The sequence below is a fragment of the Drosophila suzukii genome, chromosome 4, assembly GCF_043229965.1.
Source record: "Drosophila suzukii chromosome 4, CBGP_Dsuzu_IsoJpt1.0, whole genome shotgun sequence".
NCBI lineage: Eukaryota > Metazoa > Arthropoda > Insecta > Diptera > Drosophilidae > Drosophila > Drosophila suzukii.
Genome location: NC_092083.1, coordinates 1,147,157 through 1,170,317, shown reverse-complemented (window position 1 = coordinate 1,170,317; position 23,161 = coordinate 1,147,157). Strand labels below are relative to the sequence as shown.

The 23,161-nt window shown below is 37.8% G+C and overlaps 3 protein-coding genes and 1 long non-coding RNA gene across 11 annotated transcripts; 3 read left to right on the top strand and 1 right to left on the bottom strand.

Annotated features, from left to right (window-relative positions):
• Positions 1–2,850, bottom strand: mav (TGF-beta domain-containing family member maverick). Its single transcript, XM_017088748.4, has 2 exons — positions 1,648–2,850; positions 1–1,557 (listed from the first exon to the last, which is right to left on the bottom strand). The coding sequence occupies exons 1-2, from the start codon at positions 2,467–2,469 to the stop codon at positions 256–258; spliced, it is 2,124 nt and encodes a 707-aa protein (XP_016944237.2). The 5' UTR covers positions 2,470–2,850; the 3' UTR covers positions 1–255.
• Positions 2,851–2,975: 125 nt separating this feature from the next.
• LOC139353317 (uncharacterized) lies at positions 2,976–9,191 on the top strand. Of its 7 annotated transcripts, XR_011604527.1 has the most exons (4): positions 2,976–3,118; positions 3,190–3,275; positions 3,798–4,707; positions 4,792–4,975. XR_011604527.1 is itself a non-coding variant. In XM_070997173.1 (3 exons), exons 1-3 carry the CDS (start codon positions 3,089–3,091, stop codon positions 7,499–7,501), a joined length of 387 nt encoding a protein of 128 aa, XP_070853274.1. In that variant the 5' UTR covers positions 3,027–3,088; the 3' UTR covers positions 7,502–9,191. The 7 variants fall into 7 exon arrangements, 2 of the variants coding, with proteins under 2 accessions (XP_070853274.1, XP_070853275.1); XR_011604528.1 differs by lacking the exons at positions 3,798–4,707; positions 4,792–4,975 and adding an exon at positions 7,247–9,191; XR_011604526.1 differs by lacking the exon at positions 3,798–4,707.
• Positions 9,192–9,230: 39 nt separating this feature from the next.
• On the top strand, positions 9,231–10,781 carry LOC118877949 (uncharacterized). 2 transcript variants are annotated; one of them, XR_011604530.1, is made up of 3 exons: positions 9,287–10,070; positions 10,127–10,435; positions 10,504–10,781. It is a non-coding gene; the product is annotated as an uncharacterized lncRNA (long non-coding RNA). The 2 variants fall into 2 exon arrangements; XR_011604529.1 differs by having other exon boundaries at positions 9,231–10,070; positions 10,127–10,781.
• A 1,548-nt stretch (positions 10,782–12,329) lies between these two features.
• Positions 12,330–21,332, top strand: Gat (GABA transporter). The gene is made up of 10 exons (XM_017088724.4): positions 12,330–12,659; positions 16,260–16,527; positions 17,477–17,578; positions 17,633–17,813; positions 17,875–18,142; positions 19,101–19,204; positions 19,268–19,637; positions 19,699–19,902; positions 19,961–20,128; positions 20,194–21,332. The coding sequence occupies exons 1-10, from the start codon at positions 12,516–12,518 to the stop codon at positions 20,293–20,295; spliced, it is 1,911 nt and encodes a 636-aa protein (XP_016944213.1). The 5' UTR covers positions 12,330–12,515; the 3' UTR covers positions 20,296–21,332.
• Positions 21,333–23,161: the final 1,829 nt, after the last annotated feature.

Here is a 23,161-nt window from a genome sequence, read left to right as displayed (position 1 = left end):
TAAAATGCGAAAAGTATTTATTTTGAAGTTGGTTAGCTGACTAACGAATATCTGATAATCAAGACACTCGACTATAGCGTACATTATTTGTTGAATCCAATTTTTTTGTATCGTAAACAACAAGTACTTTCGGTTTTTTAAAGATAATATGTATTATACTTTTAAATGTATACTTAAAAATTAGAGGCAATAGTTGGTAAATAACGGATTACATGTAAAAATAAATCGTTAAGGCATATTGAGAGCGGTTTTCATTTAAGAACAGGCACATTCTACAACCTGCATATCACTCCATGTGGAAATTTTGAGTTTATCGCTGTGGTTTTCGTCAACATGTAATATTTCGAGCATCTCAAGTTTTGAAGGAGCGCAACACGGACGGGGTGCTCGGCTATGATCTTCTTGCCATATAAGACTTTGCAACAGGGCGTGGTGGTGGGCTGGATTGTGACGCGGTGGGCATCTTCCATGGCAATAGCCTGCATCGAATACTTTTGGCTGTAATATAAACTCAAAACCCTTAATGTCCTTGAAGGCAACATCCAACGGATTTCTGCAGCATCGCTGGTGTAATTTGTAACAGTTGTTATTCCATTTTTCCTTTCTCCAGGTTATATCTTGGTTTGAACGATGATGTACATATTCATCGCTTCTATTATTGGTCAGAACGATATGATGAACGTCATCTTCTTTTTTGGCTTTCAGGGCTCCATGTCCGATTATATTTAGAACTGGCATGAGGTTGAAGCGTTCGTTGTTTGGTGTGGCTGATTCTCCAGATGATGATTGCGTCGAAGAGTCCGAGTCGCTAAGTATACGAGCACCTATACTTTTGCATTTATCACATTGAATTTCTATTCCCAAATTTTCATGACTTTTGTTCATCCAACTACGAACAGCTTTTGTCACGTCAAATTCTATCCACTGAGTTCGCGTTTCTTCGTATTCAATATTTTCAAATTCAATTTTCCGAGAGGCTAAAAGCCTTCGTCTGTTCGACGAAAGAAGTTGATACACCTTCAGATTCAATTGTCGATTTCGGACCCTTTTCAATTGATTATAGCTGACATCACCAGAATTACAGCTCTTAACTGGATTCATTGAATTAACAGTCCCAGAAATTTTATTTAACTTTCTGTTTCTAGGTCCTTGCCATCGGCGCGAATTAGTTGCTAGGGATGAGCTATATAGGAGCATAAGCCTGACATTGGCCTCGTCTATTTTATCATGGTGAAACTTGGCATCTTTAAGATTTGTGAGTGGAAAGTGCAAAAGAATGTTTGTTTTGTCCTGTTGGCCATATACTGAATCTTCATTGTTTTTATGTTTTTTGTTTTGTGTTAGCCTGTTTAAATTTTTAAATGATCTCTTATGACGCAATCGTTTGTGACTAATGTCATTAAATTTGTTTGTAATAATGCTTAAAAAATGTAGGTCTGTAATAGATGAAGCCCCAATATAGTTATTAAAATAGCTTGCGCCCTTATCCTGGTGACTCCTTAGACGGCTTAGGTATTCTAGGTATTTGTTGGAATATTCAACTTGGCTTATATTAACCTGCAAAAGATAATTTTCATTAAAGCTCCAATTTTCATATGGCTTAGTAAATACTTCAGATGTTCTTTTAGTTGGCATTCAGTTTCTTACCTTTTTCATATCTGGTATTTTTTTCATTCCAAGCCCTTTTAAAACTAATCGTTTAAGCCTGACTTCATCAACTCTTTTCGGATTTCTATTATGACTTTTATTTTCTAGTCGAATATCTCTGCTTTTTCTTGTTTGTCTATTATGAATTGGTACGGAACTTTTCCACTCAACTTTTATTTTTTGATTGATTAAGTGAGGCGTGTGTTTAGGCTGGCTTAGATTAATCAGACTATATTTATTTGAACTGGCATTATAGAATGAGTCTCTGCTTTGCTTACTAATCTTTTTGGATAAATTGTTAAGATCCTTATCCGAACTTGTTATTTTGGCTTGGATTTTTGATAGGAGTTGATGGGTTTCTAGACTCTCAGCTCCAATACTTGGCTTTTTAAGCAGCGCAATTTGAATTTGCATATTTTCATTTTGCGTATATGATAAAGACAATACGTTTGAATTTGACGTTGGGCGGAACATTCCATGACCATTGACTTGTTGCTGAGTTGGCAGCAATAAAACAAACATGAGCCATATTTGGGAATATTTGGGATACCTATTAAAAACTTTGGCAAGCTTAGACTGACAATATACTCTACAAAGCGGTGGTTTAATAGTAGGTTCCAGTTCTGCAATGCCTACTGTATTTGTAGTGCGGTAAAACAATATATGAAAAATTATCTTTAAAATCCAGGTGGACTTGTTTGTATACGCTATTAATTTTTTTGTTTGAGAGTAACTAGTTTTACATTTATGTTGTAAAAGATCGCACCACTTTGTAGGAGCTTTGTTTTTTGGCGAAAGGTTTGGTTCAATATCTATTATCATGTTTTCTCCACATGGCCATCAAAATTCGTTTGATATTGAAAATAATAAATGTTGTAATCTTCCATTCATTCGGTCATTTCTGTCTGAAATATCTAGCCTCTTCTTTACATATGTAACAATCTTTGCACAGAATTTTGGTAAGTATTCACATCCACACTATGTACTTTTTAATGTACTTATGTTGTGTGAGCATCTGTTTGCTTTTAGGTTCAGGAATTTGTTTTGTTAATTAATTTAAGGGAACAGCAGAAAATACTTTCGGTAAAAGTAAATAAATGATCACAGTTTGTCGAAAATTTGTACATATTTTCGTCTCGTTCGCTCTCTCATTAACATTCCTATACACATTTATACAGAACCTGTTCGGGCGTTGCTTCAAATTCGACTAAAGTACCCCACAGCAAATGCTTACTTAACAGCAGCAATATAAACAACAGCCCCACACCCACACAAACGCACACAGCCGCGCCGGACAAACACAAACAAATATGCATGTGCTGTGTGTTGTGTGTTGTGGACATGCAACACCCCTGCCGAATCAAACCTACTCAGCCGCACATGGTTGCTTCTAAAGTGAACATCTTTCACTAGTGTTGTTTCGCTTATCGTGCATTCGTACATGCGTGATTTTCTCCCTTCCTTTTACCAGGTAGCTTTGACTACAAGTACGCTTAGGTTTCGTTTTCAATATGTCTAAAATTTCACTGTCGCCGTCCACAGTACACGTAGTGACGAAGCGCACAGACGTCCGGCGAAGTGTGGATGGCAGACGTCGTGACGAATCGCATCGGAAGTGCACGGAAAAGGTATCAATTGCTACGACAAGTGCAGCAAGTTCTGTGGCACCCCCGATAAACTTCATGATTTGATGGGAACCTAACATTTAAAGTTCATAAATCGAAAACAAACATTGGGGAACAAACTTTAAAATAAATATATTTTACATTTTGTCTATGGTACATTTCCTTCTATCTAATAACATTTTCTAATATAGATCTAAATAAAATTCATTTTCATATTTAGTTTTTGAAAATGGGAGCGCCACAGTATTGGTATTCCACATGCTTAATCCCAACTTTCTAGCTTCTATAGTTTCGGAGATATCAGAGTTAATGAGGAATTTTTGTGGGCGTGCCAACATTTTGTTTGTTGGTCTATTAAGAGGTATTGACAATACTTTTCACCAAGCTTGCGCTACGCAGGAATCTGCTTTCCTAATTTTCACAATGTAGCTTTCATGGTTTCCGAGATCACAGCATTCATACGGTCATAACGCTGACCCAAATGAAATTGTCGAAATACAACTACGGTTTAATTTTTATTTTCAGATTCCTTAAACCAAATACTAAGATCGTTAAAATGCGTTTGTCAGCTATAAGAAACTAGAGAGCGAAAGGCAATAGGTGGCAACATTTTCTCACCCTAACAGACGACAAGAAAATACCATAAAATTGCTTCGCGCTCCCAACCACCTAAAATAAACTCTGTGAAAACGATTTTCAATACGAATGCATGTACTATGGTCTTACTGTCAATCAGCTCGTTTTGTTGCCAAAAGAGTTCTGTACTGGTATATAATATGGATCATTTGGATACCAAAACAAAATGTCAGATCAAGTAGTTAAGCTTGTCATTGAAAATAGTTAAAAAATTTTATAGCCGTTACTCGTAAAGTAAAAGGGTATACATACAATATATTGTAGTTGGCTCAAGTCCCACAATATTGGCCGATCTACATGAACCGTTTTCGACCCTTTAAAGTATATATATTCTTGACCAGTATCACTAGCCAAATAGATGGCCTAGCAAGTGAACGCTGTGATCTCAGAAACTATAAGATTGAGATAAGGTTGAGATTTCATATTACATATTCCTTTGCTTCTGATTCTGCCAAAGTTTTTTTATCCGAATGTGCAGCGCCTACTCTAACGCACACAAGCTGCACGCTCTAAGAGCCTAGCCAAAGGAAATCTCAAAAAAATTGCGAAGACCGACACGACCACAAATCCAAAATACTGATGATCACGCAACTTGGAGGTGGAAAGAAGAAAACCAAGGGGCCGAGCGCGTATCGGACTCTGTTCATTTAACTGCAAGGGTTTGATTCGGACCATTCGTCAGGAAGTTGTGACTATATAATTTACCAATAGGTGGCGGCATGCGCTCCATCTTCCTTGCGCTCCCTTTTTGCGTTTGTTGTATATGGGCTTTGTCCAAAAAGGAGTTAAATTTCTTATAGTGCGTCCGTTTGTATACGATCTAGTTTCTCAGTTTAAAAGCTAGTGGAACCAAACACTCCAAAAGCTCTTCATTCTATTGCAGGTACGGAACGGATCCGATCCGGATACTCTGGCGCTGATGGCTATACCGGAAAGGGACTATTTTTCATGTTTCGAGGTCTAAAAAAACGTTGGCTTAAGTGTATTTTAGGAGGGGATTACTTTAAAGGGGATGACATTAATTTCGACAATTAAATACAAAAGTTTCATTTTACAAACAAATTTATCTTACTGTCAAGCAGCTGGGTATGCTGAAAACTGGAGCAATTTAAAAAAGACTAGTCTGCTGGTGCACAAAGAAATTGAATAAAAAAACAAGGAAGAATGCTATAGTCGAGTACCTTTACTATCAGATACCCATTACTCAGCTAAAGGGACCAAAGGGAGATGGAGAAATGCAAGCAGCAATGCAAGATTGTAAGGCGCCGCGATCTCAATATGTGGTTATGTGGACGGCATAGCTCGCGATTTAAGCGTTATGAGCGTCAGAGTGGGCGTGGCAAATCTATCAATCGATAGGTACTGACGAGGCTAATACATTTAAGTTTAAAATTTTTTCTAGCATGAAAACTGTGGGCACCACAGGTTTGGGCGGTGTGTGGGCGTTAGTGTGGGCGAGATATAGTTTTTTTTGGTTCAATAGATAGGTATTAACGAGACTTCAGCTAAAATTTTTCTCTAGCATGAAAATTGTGGACGAAACAAACTTGCGCTGGGCAGGAATATCTAGAATCTACATGCCTAATCCCAGTACGGCAGCTTTTATAGTTCCCGAGATCACAGCGTTCATACGGACAGACGGACATGGCTTGATCGACTAGGCTAGTGATCCTGATCAAGAATATATATACTTTATGGGGTCGGAAACGCTTCCTTCCACCTGTTACATACTTTTCGACGAGTCAAGTATACCCTTTTACTTTACCTTTACCATTTCATTGTTCTTCTGATTTGCCCTGTTGTAATATTGCACCCTGTGCTTCAAGTCCCACAATACAGGGCAACAGCTTGGACTAGGCGTTCTTTTTCACCTTCTGCAGGAGTATTTGGGCTTTTATGTACTTTACTTACTTTCCCCATATCTATACCCGTTACTCGTAGAGTAAAAGGGTATACTAGATATGTCGGAAAGTATGTAAGAGGCAGAAGGAAGCGTTTTCGACCCCATAAAGTATATATATTCTTGATCATGATCATTAGCCGAGACGATCTAGCCATGTCCGTCTGTCTGTCCGTCCGGATGAACGCTGAGATCTCGGAAACTATAAGAGTTTGGCTATTGAGATTTGGCATGCAGATTCCTGAGCTTCTTACGCAGAGCAAGTTGCGCCACGCCCACTCTAACGCCCACAAACCGCCCAAAACTGTGGCTTCTACAGTTTCGATGCTAGAATAAAAATTTTAACTGAAATGTATTGTCCCCATCAATACCTGACGATTAACCCAAACTAAAGTTTGCCACGCCCACTCTAACGCTCACAAACTTCAAAAAAATCGTAAATATGAACGCGGATATCTCAACAACTATAGAAGATAGAGAATTGGGATTTCAGATTTAGATTCCGTAGCCTTGTACGCAGTGCAAGTGCAAGAGGCGCACTCTAACGCCCATAACGCCTAAATCTGTCTACCGCCCACATAACCATATATTGAGATCGCGGGTAGGTGGCGCATTTCAATCTTTCTTTACTGCTTGCATATCTCCATTGCCCTTTGGTCCCTTCAGCTGAGTAACGGGTAACTGGAACACCGCTTATGCACGAACACAGAGAAATTAAAATTTATATTTGGTTGCGCGGCGGCTGACAGTGTTCATCGAAATTCAAACAAAATCTGGTATTGTTCTGCAATTTTCTTGGCTCAGCTGAGTACCGCAGTAGATAACGGACCCCACGAAAAGCGTTACCCTCATGTTTGCCTCTCCCTCTCTCCTATGGTTAGCTCGCGATTTTCTTTGATTTGAGTACTAGGCATAGGAACCCAGAAAGAAGAAAACGGTTAGGAGTAGGTGCAAGTACATTTAGTATTTTACTATTTTTATTCAGTATTTCTTAAGCACTTAGGTGATTTCTGTACATGACGTTACGGGATTGTTTTGGGAAGGAAATGCATTTTGGCTCTAGTCAGCTTTTGTAAGAAAAACAAATGCCAAAACAAATGATCAATAGAATTCTTAGTTGTCAGTTAAGCCTAGCACTCACATCGACGAAAACCGCGAGCTAACCATAGGAGAGAGCGAGAGACAAATACGGGGTCTGTCTTTCAGTGCGGTACTCAGATGAGCTAAGGAAATACCAGAAAAAATACCAGATTTCACGGTAAATTTCGATGAACGCCGTTAGCCGCGGCCAAGAACAAGAAATTTAATCTTTGGCGGTGTGGAATTTAAAAATTAAAAATAGAAGGGGAACCCCAAAAACGCACAAAGGAGGTCAGTGCAGATGAAAAAGGAGGACTAATCCAAACTGTTGCCTATTATTGTGGAATTTCACCGACAGGAAGCAATGCCACGACAGGGCATTGAACAGTTGAAGCGCTGGAGGAGATCCACTAGAGAATTCCAGTGGGAAGGAACATGCCGAGTGGGATTTCGCTCGATCTCCGACGAGGAACCACCGGACTCCACCTCCACCAGCTACTTTGCAGCTAAAGCGGCCAGCTTCTATAGGGAGAAGGAAATAAGGTCGCCCGCTAAGGGACAGCTGAAGGAGCCATCACCAGCCATTACCAGGATGCTGGGCGACTTTATGTAGCATCAGGCGGAACAACCCCGTTCCCAATCGGGCTCCCACTTCCTCAAGGTCCAATATGCCAATGGGGAATCGGAGCTGGACTGCGGTGGCGCGGGAAAGATGGCGAAGCATCCGTGGGACGAGAAGGATGCTTTAAACTACTAAATTACATATGTAAATAAAAACATTCGTTGAACATTCCATTTATTTTTATTTTAATTTTTTTGTGAATAAACACAGCTGCTTGACAGTAATACTATGGTACATGCATAGTGAAACTCTTAGCCGATCTGAGTACTAGGCTTTAAATAAAACAAAATAATTTTTTTTTTGAGAAATTGATTGCACGTGGTTAGGATGTTTCGATAATCGGCCAAACTCTGATTACGTAATATAGGATCAACCCCATATATATGACTTGATAGATACTATAGTATTTTTACTCTTTTTGATTATTTGTAAATAATAATTCAGCAGTATATGGCGCATCTACTTTTCGGCCAGCCCTCGCTTTTGCATAGTCGTTTAACCCTTTGAATTTAATGGCCATGAGCGTTTTTCATTCAGCAGCGGGTCGTTCTTGTGCGCAAATATTTGCGTTTCTGCCTTTATGAGTTTTCTGTATGTAAGTGGATGCTTATTAGAACCCTGGAAAACATTCTAGTTACATTCACGTAACTCAGCCTCAAGCTTGTTTCTATAATCTGTACAGACTATATTTTTTTTGAACCAATTGTAATGTTGTATGAAATTACAATATTCCAGACATTATAAAAAGGTTTTGATTGTGCAAAAGCACTGCAATCTCTGCAGTTGTTTGGTTTAAATTGTTTAACTTTTTTTTATTTAATTATAAAGAAATATTTCAGGGAAACGACAAAAAAAAAACAATTATACAAGCAGTTTTATAAGGGCCACAGTCAGTGGAGCTGTTAAACAAGACTCATTCGATATAATTTCCCACAATGATTTGTAAGAAAATATTGATGATTTTATAAGAAGGAATATATCATAACATATTAGGCTACTTCTTTATAAATGTGCAAGCGGTCTGACTACCGAAGCTAGAATTGGATTTGCTGGCAAGGCGAGTTATGAGTTATGAGTTATGTTTTTTTTTTTACATAGGTGATCCAAAGTAGGTTAAGTCTGGTTAAGAAAAGTTATATAACAACAAAAGAAGCGTTATAGGACTATGGCCTATGATATACCCGTTACTTTCTTAACCAACTTCAAAATAAATTTCCATTCGATTTGAGGCTATTAAACACCGATGTTTACGTTTGTATATTTAACTACTGGCTTTGACGTCACTGGCCATGTTCTTGCTATAAACAATTTGAACAATTTTTAGTGTTAATCGCTGTTGCAATTTCAGCGGATTCTCGTTCACATATACTGCGTTTATGCGATGGCCATTTCACGCTTTCATTTCATGAAATGGGCTGATTCGTGTGTGCATAAACACCGTTTCATAAATTCGACAACACACGAAAATTGACTATGAATTCAACCTCAAAGCGTGAAATGGTGACAATTAAACTCCGGTAACTCTATAAAATTATCGGAGTTGCCAACTTACATTTAACAAATTATTTTTTCATTCAGTGCCAATAAAAACTAGTTTTCATCTTTTATTCATTCAGTGCCAATAAAAACTAGCTTTCATCTTTTATTTTGACGGTAGAAAAAATGTTATACTGGCTTGCACACACTTGCTTGCACAAGATTAGTTCATGCGAATCGAAAATAAATAATCGGTTTAATAATCGCTAACACCTTTTTCCACCGGTCCGGCATCTCTGTCAGCTGAGATTGATAAAATGCATAAATTCGGCCGTGTCGCATAAACAGAAACATATTTTATTTCTCGCTTTTAAGAAATCATGAAACCCTTAACATAAAAATAGTAATAGAGAACCGATGAATCGAATAGCTTGGCATAAGCAAGTCGTATCCGAAGGAAGAGGACGTGCAAATTCATGTTTTAAAAAATGGAAAACAACTCAAAACTAAACACAATTTGATCGCTACAATGTAAAATGTATTTCTTTATTGCATTTAATGATCGGCTAGTTGATCCAGGATAAGATTTCCATTTACATAAGCGTTGTAATAATTTAATAGGGACTGTTGCTTTGCTGCCTGCATATCTCCATTTCCCTTTAGTCCCATTAGCTAAGTACCGGGTATCTGATAGTCGAGGTACTCGACTATAGCGTTCTTCCTTTTTTTTTCTTAGTTATTTCCATGCGTTTTATAGCCATTTAATTAATTAATCAACGCATAAAACAAGTATTAGTGCAAAAAAGCATTCCTTGCATACGGTTCTTCGACTTCATCCATTTTGTAAGCAACAATTATGTATAGTCAATTTTGGGAGACGGGTGCGCGTTCAAATGGCTTTTTTTAAATATAATGTATGTATGTGTTTTGGTGCAAAAGCTGCCAGTTGGTCATTATTATTAGCAAGATTTCCGTTCACAATGAGATCATTTGCTGAGTTCCGAGCTCTTGGTCCAACAAAATTTTCCTTAAAAAGGAGGCATTGCAGTGCAAATTCATTTTTTTCTAAGTCCTCGCAAGAAATGTAAGTTCTGGCCAAAAGAATTTAATTGCGTTGTACTAATAGAAGTATCTTTTTAGCAAAACCACCAGAACGATCTCCGACGAGCTCTCCATTGCGGAACCACTGGACTCCACCTCCGCCAGCTACTTGGCAACTAAAGCGGAGATGAAGTACGGACTGGCTTCTTAGGAAGGAGGAAAAAAGGGCTCCAGCTAAGGAACGTCTGGAGGAGCCATTACCAGGATTCTGGGCGACGGAACAACCTCGTTCCCAACCCGGCCCCCACCTCCCTAAGGTCCAATATGTATATTGGGATTCGTAGTAGGACTGCAGATGCTGCAGGAAAGATGGCGAAGCATCCGTGGCACGAGAAAGAAGCTTTAAATGTAACATTTGTTGAACAGACGCTTTTTTTTAAATTGCTCCAATTGATTTGTTTTCCGTTTGGCAACAGACCCAGCTGCTTGAAAGTATGACTATGCTACATGTATTGCTGATGATCTTTGAAAACTTCGGTCACACTACAAAGAATAAGATTTTTCGACAAGTGAAACTCTTAGCCCGATCTGAGTACTCGGCTTAAAAAACAATGCTGAAACGCCACCTAAACGACGATCTTAAGTTGCACGTGTGTTTTTTATGGAAAAAGTCGATGAAGCGAAATTTGGTCGCTGAAGCGAAAATGCCCTCCGTTGTAATTTGTTAAAATAAAACATAAAACTAAAAAATAGACATTGTTTTTTACGCTTTTTTGTTGATTGATCAAAAACAGCTCTAACAATTTCGGTTTACATTATTTTTCGATCATAGCACAAGGTCCTAAAAGTTTACAAGTTTTTAAGTAAAAGAAACTACCACTTTTATCAACTTGGGTTCACATAATCCGATAAAGTCCTTGCCTTATATTAATAGCTGCGAATTTTTAAGTACAAGGTGATCTTCAGATTGTATGTATGTACCATTCCAACTTGGCCCTAGCAATTATTCGTACGCTTCAAAATGCTTGGAAAAAAGACTTATTTTTAAGAAAAATCATATATGTTGGTAAATATGTAAAGTTTTTGTTTTAATGATTTCGTTGCCTCAATTTGTTAATTAGTTTATGTTAAAAGAGAGAGACGAGCTTTCGATTTTAAAAGCATGATATGGTTTTAGCAAGCGCATATAATTTTGGGCTTGCCGAAGCTATTTTCAAGTTTCTCCAATAATGCCAGAATGAAATTAGAACGACCATTTAAAACAGGCTTTGCTTTGTGTTTTAGTTGGTGATACAGTGCGATATTATAATAAATAAGCAATTTTACTGCAAATGAAACGTCCGCTTATTAAGTTGGTATATGGCTTGTTTTCAAGTAATGACCATTTGTACATATGTGCTCCACTCATTCTTGTCACTGTGGACTGTCGTCCACATTTGTGACGAAACACACCATATAACATCTGGTAAACCAAAAGTTAAATATTAAATATAATATTTATGCCCCAGAACAAATTCAACTTTCATCAATTGAAAATAAATCAATGCACTTTTGAATAGATGTATTTCCATCGTCATGATGTCTATACATTGTACGTTTAATAAATTAATGAAAATCTCAAAAATGGTCTGTTTCTGTAAAATTGTTTGATGTGACGGTTAGACATTATGCTATAAGTACCTATACATAGTTTACATAGTTTTTTATATGTTGTGATTATATGTTTTTTTTTTTTAATTTTCTTTTAAAAAATTCAAAGTTTTTTAAACAATTGATCTGGGTAAAATATACCTTTGTACCTTGCAGTATGAGTAGGGATTCTAAAAATGTTCATTTTATGTTTTGTCACAGAATTAAATGTTGCAGTGTGTTCGTCTTGTACTCTCACCTCGCTAGTGTTCTTCTATTTTTTTTTACATACATATGTACGAACACCACCACAATAATATTTTGTATATGCACAGTTCAACCTTCTGCGAAACCACCGATAAAATACAAATATTTTAAATGGGTCAGTAAATTGCTAGGGATGGTTTTGTGGGGGACACCTTCATTTAGTACAGTAAATCATAAGCAATGAATGCCGATATCCTATTTGTTCTACTGTGCTTTAATATGAAGATCCCACTGCGCCCGTATGCCCATATTCAAATTGGGCTCTGCCAGAACCCTCTTCTTAAATCATTATTAAATTAAATTGTATGTAAAAATGTCGACCAACCAGCCCCCTTAAATTTAAGCGTCGCTTATATTATCATGTCACCACAATGGGCAATCTCGGTTTGAGGAACAGAGGTTCATTTTAGATGGTTTAGATACTCAGTTGGATGCAAGCAAGTGGCCTGCGAGGGTGCTGTTTTTGTGATCACGCTTAGTTCTGACGAAAAAAATCGGATCGGAACGAACCGCCGGAGTTTGGACTATCTGTCTGTTGTCTTTGGTCCCTTACATTTAAAGTCGATTCCTTTAAAAGGAACACATTACCGAAATGTACCCAAACTGTGCAAATGATGGTGACGGGGGAGGAGACGGGCGCAAGCACGAATCTATCGAAATGAGCAAGGAGTTGAGTCAGCCACCAAATTTGCAGTCTAACACACCAACAAATACGGACACGTCCAATAAACAGCAGGTTTGTACAATATGCAAGTGCATTGATTAATCTGGTAAATCTATATCAGAGGTGTCACATAAATCTCTTCCAACCAAATTTTCGCAGAAAAGTAAATCTCGGTTTCACAGAAACAGGTTAAAAATAAGTAGACCAATGAAAACCTACCAAACAGTGGGCCTTGAAGTTCCTTTTTGGGACTGTTGGTTTGGAAACCAACCATTACCTGAATCATACCTTGAATAATTTTGTTATTATACCAGTCGGAAAGTACGTAACACGTATAAGATGGCGTTTCCGATCCCTAGAAGTATACATGCTTTTGATCGGGATTACTAGTCGAGTCAATATAGCCGTCTGCTTGTGTGTCCCTATCAACGCTAAATCACGAAAAGTATATGCACTTTCCAAAAAAAGTTTACGTACTAATATGTTTAAAACTTTGAAGTTAAAAAACAAGGAAGAACGCTATAGTCGAGTACCTCGACTATCAGATACACGTTACTCAGCTATTGGGACCAAAGGGAAACGGAGATATGCAAGCAGCAAAGCGAAATTGAAATGCGCCACCTAACCGTGATCTCAAAATATGGCTATGTGGGCGGTAGACAGATTTATAAACAATCGATAGGTACTGAGGAGACTAATACATTTCAGCTAACATTTTTTATCTAGCATGAAAATTGTGGGCGCTACAGGTTTGGGTGGTTTGTGGACGTTAGAGTGGGTGTGGCATACTCGCGTAACAAACTTGCGCTGCGTACAAGGCTACGGAATTTAAATCTGAGATCCCCTTTCTCTATCTCTGATAGTTTTCGATATATCCGCGTTCATACTTACGTTTTTTTGAAGTTTGTGGGCGTTAAAGTGGGCGCGGCAAACTTTTTTTTGGATCAATCGATAGGTATTAATGAGAACAATACATTTTAGCTAAAATTTTTATTCTAGCATCAAAACTGTAGGAGCCAAAGTTTTGGGCGGTTTGTGGGCGTTAGAGTGGGCGTGGCACATTGCTGAAACAAACTTGCGCTGCGCAAATCTGAGCATTAGTTAAGTTTTGACCTAATGCCCTTATATGGCAGAGCGAGGTCATTAATTCACATCGAGTAGCTAGAAATTTCGGTATATTTATATTGCAGTTGCAGGCATTCGACTATAGCTTTCCTTCTTGGTTTAGTAGCGACGTTTTACTAAAGATCTTCTTTGGTGGATTTTTATCATAATCAAAGTGCACATCGAAATGTGGGGTATTTTTACTCCAAACTGTGTATTATACCCTTGCAGAGGATATTCTAATTTCAGACAGACTTGCAACGCAGTGAAAAAGACAATTCCGACCTCATAAAGTATATGTATTTTTGATCAGCAGCCACGCGAACTAGTCTTTCAGTTTTAAAGCTATCGGTGTAAATCTTTCCCAAAAGACTTCTTTCTATTTCAGGTAGTATATACATACGTCGGAACGAAACCATGGGGATAGTGGAACAAAAGCTTTTCGGTTCTCTTCCAGCTTTCACTTCCGAAAGATTTACACTGTTTCGAAGATCCCACCGCTTTTCCAATACTCACTTCCAAAAGTTACTGCACGGTCTCCAATTTTTTGTTGTTGTCAACATTTAAAAAAATTAACGAATTGACAAAAATATCATTTGCATGCAAAGTAGTCGAAAAAAAGAGTTTTTAAACAATTAAGTTTCTTGTTCGCGGATTTAAATGCGCTACAAAATAAAACACCGGTAAGATTCTATATGATGCACAGAGAGAAAAAGATCAGTTTCCAATGCAAATGATATGTTAAAAAATTAAAAGAAAACTGTTAAAATATTCAGCTATCCATCCAAAGCATCCCATCTGGTTTTAATTTCAATTAAAAGCGGTAAAATAAAAAGGAAAATTAAAAGAAAAATCATATGGTTTTCATGTTCGATTTAAATCGCATTAACTAGCTTAGCTTAACTTTTGGAACTTAATCGCTTAAATGAAATGGAAACAAAACAAACTTACTTTCTGTCGGACCAAGTCGCCCGCTTTAGACTCGGCCGGGAGTACCCAGTCCATCCTTATAGAATGAAGTCGAACATGTCTATCTCTCTCTTACGGGAAATAATTTTAGTCGCCATCTTGCTCAGATCTGATCAAGTATAAATACTTTATAGGGTAGAAGGAACCCTACTTTCCAATGATTCCATATTACTCCACGAGTAACGCGTATAAACACCATCTGAAAAAGCAGGACTTAAACACAGCACCCAGGGAATATGGGACAGACTCTATAACTCTTCTTATTCCGGTAAAATATTCGAATGTCTTTGGCAGAAGGAACCTTACTTTTCAACAATTCCATTTTACTCTAAGAGTAACGGGCATAAGCACCGTCGGAAAAAGCGGGATTAGAACACATAACCCAGGGATTATACATATACACTCTAACTCTTCTTATTCCGGTAAAATAGTCAACCTTCAATTTAGAATTGGTTTTTTAAAAACAACAAAAATACATAAAATTAGGTAAGCAGTCCCTTTGTTTCGACTATGCAAGTTAACGCATATTTTTAGAATTTGCATATAGCAACTTTTTAATATATTTCGTAGAACTCAACATATTGTACGAACGGCGTAATTTGTTAAGTTTTAACCGAACGTACGATCGAGACCGCTTTTAAACTTTATCTGCGTTTATATTTGCTTTGATTGAAGTCGGTGATCTTGTAAGGTCTACTAACTCATAATTGTCCAATTTTAACAAGGAAGAACGCTATAGTCGAGTACCTCGACTATCAGATACCCGTTACTCAGCTATATGGATTAATGCAAGCAGCAAAGCGAGATTAAAATGCGCCACCTACCGGCGGTATACAGATTTAAGCGTTATGGGCGTTAGAGTGGGCGTGGCAAATTTTTTTTTGGATCAATCGATAGGTATTGATGAGAACAATACATTTCAGTTAAAATTTTTATTCTAGCATCAAAACTGTAGGAGCCACAGTTTTGGGCGGTTTGTGGGCGTTAGAGTGGGCGTGGCACTGTGCCGAAACAAACTTGCGCTGCGTAAGAAGCTCAGTAGTCTGCACGCCAAATCTCAATAGCCTAGCTCCCATAGTTTCCGAGATCTCAGCGTTCATCCGGACGGACAGACAGACGGACAGACGGACATGGCTAGATCGACTCGGCTAGTGATCCTGATCAAGAATATATATACTTTGTGGGGTCGGAAACGCTTCATTCTGCCTGTTACATACTTTCCGACGAATCTAGTATACCCTTTTACTCTACGAGTAACGGGTATAAAAATGTAGGTTGGCTTTGTAAGGAAAGTGTGCGCCACAGTATCCTGGGCGTTAGTAAATAAAATTGGGCTTAGCCCTAAGCATAGACGTTCATATGAGCAGAAAGACATGGCTACGTAAAATTTACCTGCTGCCGAATATATCATACCCTTATACTCCCCGTCTAACGGGTATAAAAACAAATCAAAATGTAGTTGGTACAGAGTATTAGAACAGATCGGTTACACATCGATCCTTGGTAAATACCCAGGTAAGCATTATCCAGCATTATAAATATGTGCCGTATTCGGATACCTCACTCAAAATTATGTTTGTATTATTGTTTTTTTTTCAGTTGGTTAAAATTGAACAACTCCCCGAACGCGGATCATGGTCTTCCAAAATGGATTTCATACTATCTGTAGTAGGTCTAGCAATCGGTTTGGGAAATGTTTGGCGATTTCCTTATTTGTGCTACAAAAATGGAGGAGGAGCATTTATATTACCGTACATAATAACGTTGTTCTTAGCTGGAATTCCAATGTTTTTCATGGAGTTAGCTCTTGGTCAAATGCTGACAATTGGTGGTCTTGGTGTATTTAAAATTGCTCCCATATTTAAAGGTAAGGCCTTATTTAACATTGTAAACTTTTTGTATAAGACAGCAGAAATGATATCATATCAGCAATCGTTTTTCAAAGCATAAAGGTTGTATTGATAAAACAAATATGTTTCAGTTAAAAATTGTATTTTAGCATAACTGTTTGTGGCCGTGGAACTTTGCTGCATACTTATTCCCAACTTTTCAGCTTTTATAGTTTCCAAGATCTCAGCGCTTATACGGATGCACAAGACTAATTCGAATCGGCTTGTGTACCCAAAAACAAAAAACTTTGAGTGTCAATTTGATAAGTGTGGGTGAAAATGACAGTACATTTAGGACCAAATTATTGGGACCAATTTGATCCTAAATAAGTATCAAAAGTATACTGCATTGTATGAAAAATCCTATTTGACCCTAAATAGTGTCACTTTGACAACAACCGTGGACACTTCGATACCGATAAAAGCTTGTTTTGATTGTTCGAGTTTCGAACTGCGCTCAAGAATCGGTTTTCATGTCATTTGAGCAAACACCTGCGGGAAACGTTGTACGATAGGTGTAAGGTGTTTTTTCTGATGCGAAAGCATTTTTTTGGGTTTCCTGCGCAGCGCAAGTTTTTTCAGCAGGGTGCCAAGGCCATTCTAACGCCCACATACCCAAAACTGTGTCCTTCTCATGCTAGAAAAAAAATGTTAACAGAAATTTATTGGTTTCGTCAATATCTATCGATTAACCTAAAAAAAAATTTGCCACGTCCACTATAACGGCCACATATACATATATTGAAGTCGCGAGTCGGCTGAGCTTTACAATCTCGCTTTGCTGCTTGTTTATGTATCTCCAATTTGCTCCCTTTAGACGACTAACGGGTATCTGATAGTCGAGGCATTTCTTGTTTAAAATTAAATCAAGAGAAACATTGTAGCCACAAGTCATTAGTACTAAACATTAAACATTAAATAACATAGGAATTGGATATGCTGCTGCCGTTATGTCTTGTTGGATGAATGTCTACTATATTGTCATTCTGGCTTGGGCAGTATTTTATTTTTTCATGTCGATGAGAGCAGGTAAGAAACTATTTTAAAGCTTTTTGTAAAAAATGAAGCAAATGATTTTTTCAGATGTACCTTGGAGAACGTGTAACAATTGGTGGAATACAGTCAGCTGTGTCAACCAATATGAAAGGAAAAATTTAAATTGCTGGGACAAGATAATTAATGGCACCGCAAAAAGGATTTGTTCCGTATCTGCTGTAAACATTACATCTTCGGAACTTACGGACCCAGTAAAAGAATTTTGGGAGTATGCAATATATCTGTAGCATGTGAATTTTTAAGTGATTCATTGAACTGTTTCGTTTAAGGCGTCGTGCACTTCAAATTTCACATGGAATTGAGGAGATTGGAAATATTCGCTGGGAACTGGCTGGAACTTTATTACTTGTCTGGATCCTCTGCTACTTTTGCATTTGGAAAGGAGTAAAATGGACTGGGAAAGTTGTTTATTTTACTGCTTTATTTCCCTATGTTCTTCTGACAGTTCTGCTAGTTCGTGGAATAACTTTACCTGGTGCTTTTGAAGGCATTAAATTTTATATTATTCCAAACTTTTCAAAGTTGTCTAATTCTGAGGTATGTTAGCAACACTTCAACTATTTAATAAGTTTAATATCATCATCTATATGGTTCTTTTCCATTTTTATACCATTGTAGAGGGTACTCTTTATTTTATCAGAAGATTGAAACGTAGTGAAGTAGGCAGCTGCATGCAACAACGCCCAACTTTTTAATGAATCGTCTGATTTGAACAATTGTTGGCATGTAAATCGAAACCAAATCACATTTACTTTACACAAAATTTTTAACAAGAAGCTCAAGAATCTAGCTAATTAGTTTCCGAGATCTCAGCGTTCATATGGACGGACAGGCAGACGAATCGACGGACATGGGTAGATCGACTCGGCTAGTGATCCTAAAGAATGAACATATGTATTTACCTTATAGGGTCTAAAACGTTTCCTTCTTTTTTCTATCGTTCATAGGTCAGCTACTTAATATAGTTCAACTAAAAACAATTTAATTAAAATTTTTAAAATTCAAGAAAAATGAGAGTAGATAAGAATACAACTCGAACTGCGGGTAAAAATAAGGTAAATTTGTTTGTTGGCTGAAAAATTTGTATTTGTTCTTCTAAAACAATACAATCCTCGAAACATGCCAAATAGTCCCCTTCCGGTAAGCGCGCTGGTGGCGTCTTAGACTTTTTGTATTTTCTCAATCGACCTAAAACGCTTTCCCCGGAGTGGTCTCTTGAGTTTTGGAAATAGCCCGAGTTCACACGGAGCCAAATCAGGCGAATACGGTAGATGAGGAACGGTATGTGTCGAATATTTGGCGATGTAAAAACCAAAAGTGGTTTGCCCATAATTCTGGTCTGTTTAGACGAATAACTTCACGCATAACGCCAAAAAATTGTTCCTTTTTAACAGTTTATCCGGGTGGAAGGAAATCATAGGAATTCATCATATGTACAACAAAGGGGAAATGCTAATTCTATTAATATATTAAATTCTGTGGATTTTTTTTTCAGGTCTGGATAGATGCTGTTACGCAGATATTTTTCTCCTATGGCCTTGGACTAGGTACCCTAGTGGCATTAGGAAGTTACAACAAGTTTACCAATAACGTTTATAAGTACGTTGCTAAGCGCAAAAAAATAGGCTAATTAAAATGTCGTAATAACTCCAATATTTTCAGAGACGCGCTCATTGTCTGCACAGTTAATTCTAGCACCAGTATGTTTGCTGGGTTCGTAATATTTTCTGTTATAGGATTTATGGCCCACGAGCAACAGAGACCAGTAGCTGAGGTAGCAGCCTCAGGACCTGGATTGGCGTTTCTTGTTTATCCATCGGCAGTGTTGCAGTTGCCGGGTTCTCCAATGTGGTCGTGTCTCTTTTTCTTTATGCTTCTGCTTATTGGATTGGACTCGCAATTTTGTACCATGGAGGGTTTCATCACTGCGATTATTGATGAATGGCCTCAATTGCTGAGGAAACGCAAAGAAATTTTTATTGCTATTGTATGCGCACTTAGCTATTTAGTTGGCTTAACCTGTATTACACAAGTAGGTTTTAAAATCTGTTTTAATGAGGCGCCGATTCTATTGGATGTAACCATTTTTTTAGGGCGGCATGTATATATTTCAAATTTTGGATTCGTATGCAGTTAGCGGCTTCTGCTTACTGTGGCTCATATTCTTTGAGTGCGTCTCAATATCTTGGTGCTATGGAGTTGATCGATTTTATGATGGAATAAAGGATATGATAGGATACTATCCCACAGTTTGGTGGAAATTCTGTTGGTGTGTAACCACCCCTGCTATATGCTTGGTAAGAATTTTATAGAAAAAATAACAAATATTGTATAGTAATTTAATTTTTTTTATAGGGCGTCTTTTTCTTTAACATAGTTCAGTGGACTCCAATTAAATATTTGGACTACAGCTATCCATGGTGGGCGCACGCTTTTGGTTGGTTTACGGCATTGTCATCCATGCTTTATATACCCATATATATGTTCTGGTTGTGGAAACGAACTCCTGGTGACTTGAGTGAGGTACCCTTATCTACATTTTGTTCACTTTACAATCAAGTTGTTAATTTTGTATATTTCTTTTTTAGAAAATCCGTGCTATAGTTAGGATAGACGAGGATGTAACCCGGTTACGCGAGAAAATGCAGAGAGAAGCTTATGCTAAGGAGATTGACTTCAATTCTTTATAGACGTGTTTAAGTTAAAAAACTATACGTTTTAAGGCACTTTTTGTTAACCCGTTCATTCAGATAAATCTGAAATCATTCCCAACATAGACAACTCAAGTAACAACATTTTCCAAGATCTTTTTATCGATTTTCCTGTCCTTAATCCTTGCAATGAACCTTTGTAGTAATTTTATATTTTAAATACTTATCTTTTTAACCCAAACGCTAGTCTAAATAATCAAGCAAAACAAAAAAATCTAGGCATGTTAACGGTTATTGAAGTGTTTTATATGGTACTTACTCAAGAGTAGTATGCTATCTAGAGTGATTAGAATCTTCCATTTCTTTAAAATCGGCTTCGTTAGCAAACGTGAGTAAAGTGCAAGATTTTGAAACCAATTTTACCATTGTTTCTTAAGAAATTCATCGATATGTTCTTGGTCTGCCAGTGTCAAGTTCTCATCCATTAGTTTAGGTTACTTGTTATAATAAACACAAAGAAAATATATTTAATATTGCAGATGTAAAAAATAAAGCCGAGTCAATAAATGCACTGTAACTTTTAGGGGAACAGGAACTTCACATAAGCAGAAATAGATGCATTCCCTGCAGTTCTTAAAGTCATTTGTCACGTATGATTCGTTAGGTGAATCACCCACTACAGTGCTCGTGCCATGGGTGACGCATCTTTACATGCAATATGTTTTACAGTCAGCAAGAGAGAGAATAACATCTACACAAAATTTTCACATGACACTTCGCATGCGTGGCTGACTACCAGAACTTCAGGGCTTACACTTATATCAACATCACAGCCAGAACAGAATATATTTGTTTCAAAATTGATTCCGATTAGAAAATATTTTGCAATGTAGTATTGTTTAGAATTAAGTAATGGTGTCCCACATTGAAATCACATTCATGTAAAATAAGATTGTCGTTATTTATATATATGTTTGTTTCAATGTCCTGATGGTGCTTCAGACATTGTTATGTAATTTATCTTTAAAATGTCTATAAGTTGCTTAACGTGTCAAATAAATCGAATATCCACATAACATGGTCTAAGAAAAATGTACATAGAAATGTGCTTTAAAAGTCTCAAATGTCTATTTTTTAAACTAAGTGAGCAACTCGCATATAAACAGTCAGAAACATTCATATGTACATACATTTTCGCCTTTTCTGATAATGCTGATCAAGATTATATACTCTTCTTAGGATCGGAAAAGGGTTACTACTGTAAGCAAAAAGTCAGGTAAATAAGCTGTAGCCATCAGCGCCATCTTCGATTCAGTCGATCGTCGATTGTTTTAACCTCATTTACACCTTTACAAAATCTTCGAAAACATGGGTGCTAGACAGGTTTTAGCATTATGAGTGTTAGTGGGCGCGTAGTATCCCAAGCTTTATCCCAAATTTCTGGCTTTTATAGTTCCTGAGATCTCAGCGTTCATACGGACAGGTAGACAAACGGACATGGCAAGATCAACTCGGATAGTGATCCTTATCAGAAACTTTACTTGTTAACGGTTATTAAAATGTGGACGTGTCACAAAAAAACTTGCACTGCGTAAAAATGTCTAGAATCTGTGGCGGATCCAGAATTTGGTTGTGGGAAGGAATAAAAAAAATTGTTGAGTACAAATCAAAATGTTCGAATAAAACACATTACATATACTTTTTAGTCCGAATGGGGAGATTTACATGTTGAAGTTGCGACCGTCACGACCCCTTACCTCGATAAGAGGTGTTTTTGTTTCATATCAGAAGCTTTTGTTTGAAACATCAATTATAAAATGGTAGTTCTATTCAGTTTTGCTGCAATACTCATACTCGTATGAGCTATTGTAAACGAAAATTTTGGATTTGTTTCTCAAGATAATCTCCTTTATCTCGATACACTTGACCCAGCGATGCTCCAACTTCTTTAACCCGTCTGAAAAAAAGTTTTCTCGAGGTCTGCAAAATAGGCCTCTGTGGCGTCGACGACCTCCTCATTCGACGCAAATTTCTGTCCAGCGAGTGACTTTTTCAAGTTTGGAAACAAAAAGAAGTCACACGGGGACAAATATGGAGAATATGGTGGATGGGGTAGCAGTTCGTAGCCCAATTCGACCAATTTGGCCTTGGCGAGGGCGGAAGTGTGAGCCGGTGCGTTGTCATGATGGAAGAGCACTTTTTTCTTCGCAAATGGGGCCGTATTTTCTGCAATTCGGCTGCGAATCGGCCCAATAATTCGGCATAGTACAGCCCTGTGACTGTTTTGTCCTTCTCCAGGTAGTCGATGTATGTGAATTTCAAAAAACGGCCGATGGGAAGTTAACTGTTTGGTCTCTGGGGTGTACCAATGGATCCATGTTTCGTCGACGGTCACGAAACGACGCAGAAACTCCTTCGGTTGCGTTTGTTGTCCGTAGTGGGCAAACGCGGCCCCCATCGCGCCGACAGCTTTCTCATGTCCAAAATTTCATGCAGGATATGACCCACGCGGTCTTCTGGCATGCCTACTGTCTCAGCTATCTCGCGTATCTTCAATCGGCGGTCTGCCAGTACGAGACCGTGGATTTTTGTCACGTTATCCTCCGTGGTATCTGTTTTCGGGGCACCGGGGCGTGGCTCATCAAAAACCGACGTGCGACCACGTTGAAACTCGTTAAACCAATTTTTGACGGTCGCCATCGACCTTCCAAAAACAAGAATCGAATCACAGACCGATATTGCTCTTTCTCCATTTTTCTAAAATCCGCGGACACGTCCGATTCCACACGCAGTCAAAACAAAACTTCGAGTCCGACTCGGCTGAAATTTCGAAAGTAGACGGCAACTGTGCGAGAAGAATGTACTGTACACGAGAATGTACTACACGATAGTAAATTTCTCTTGC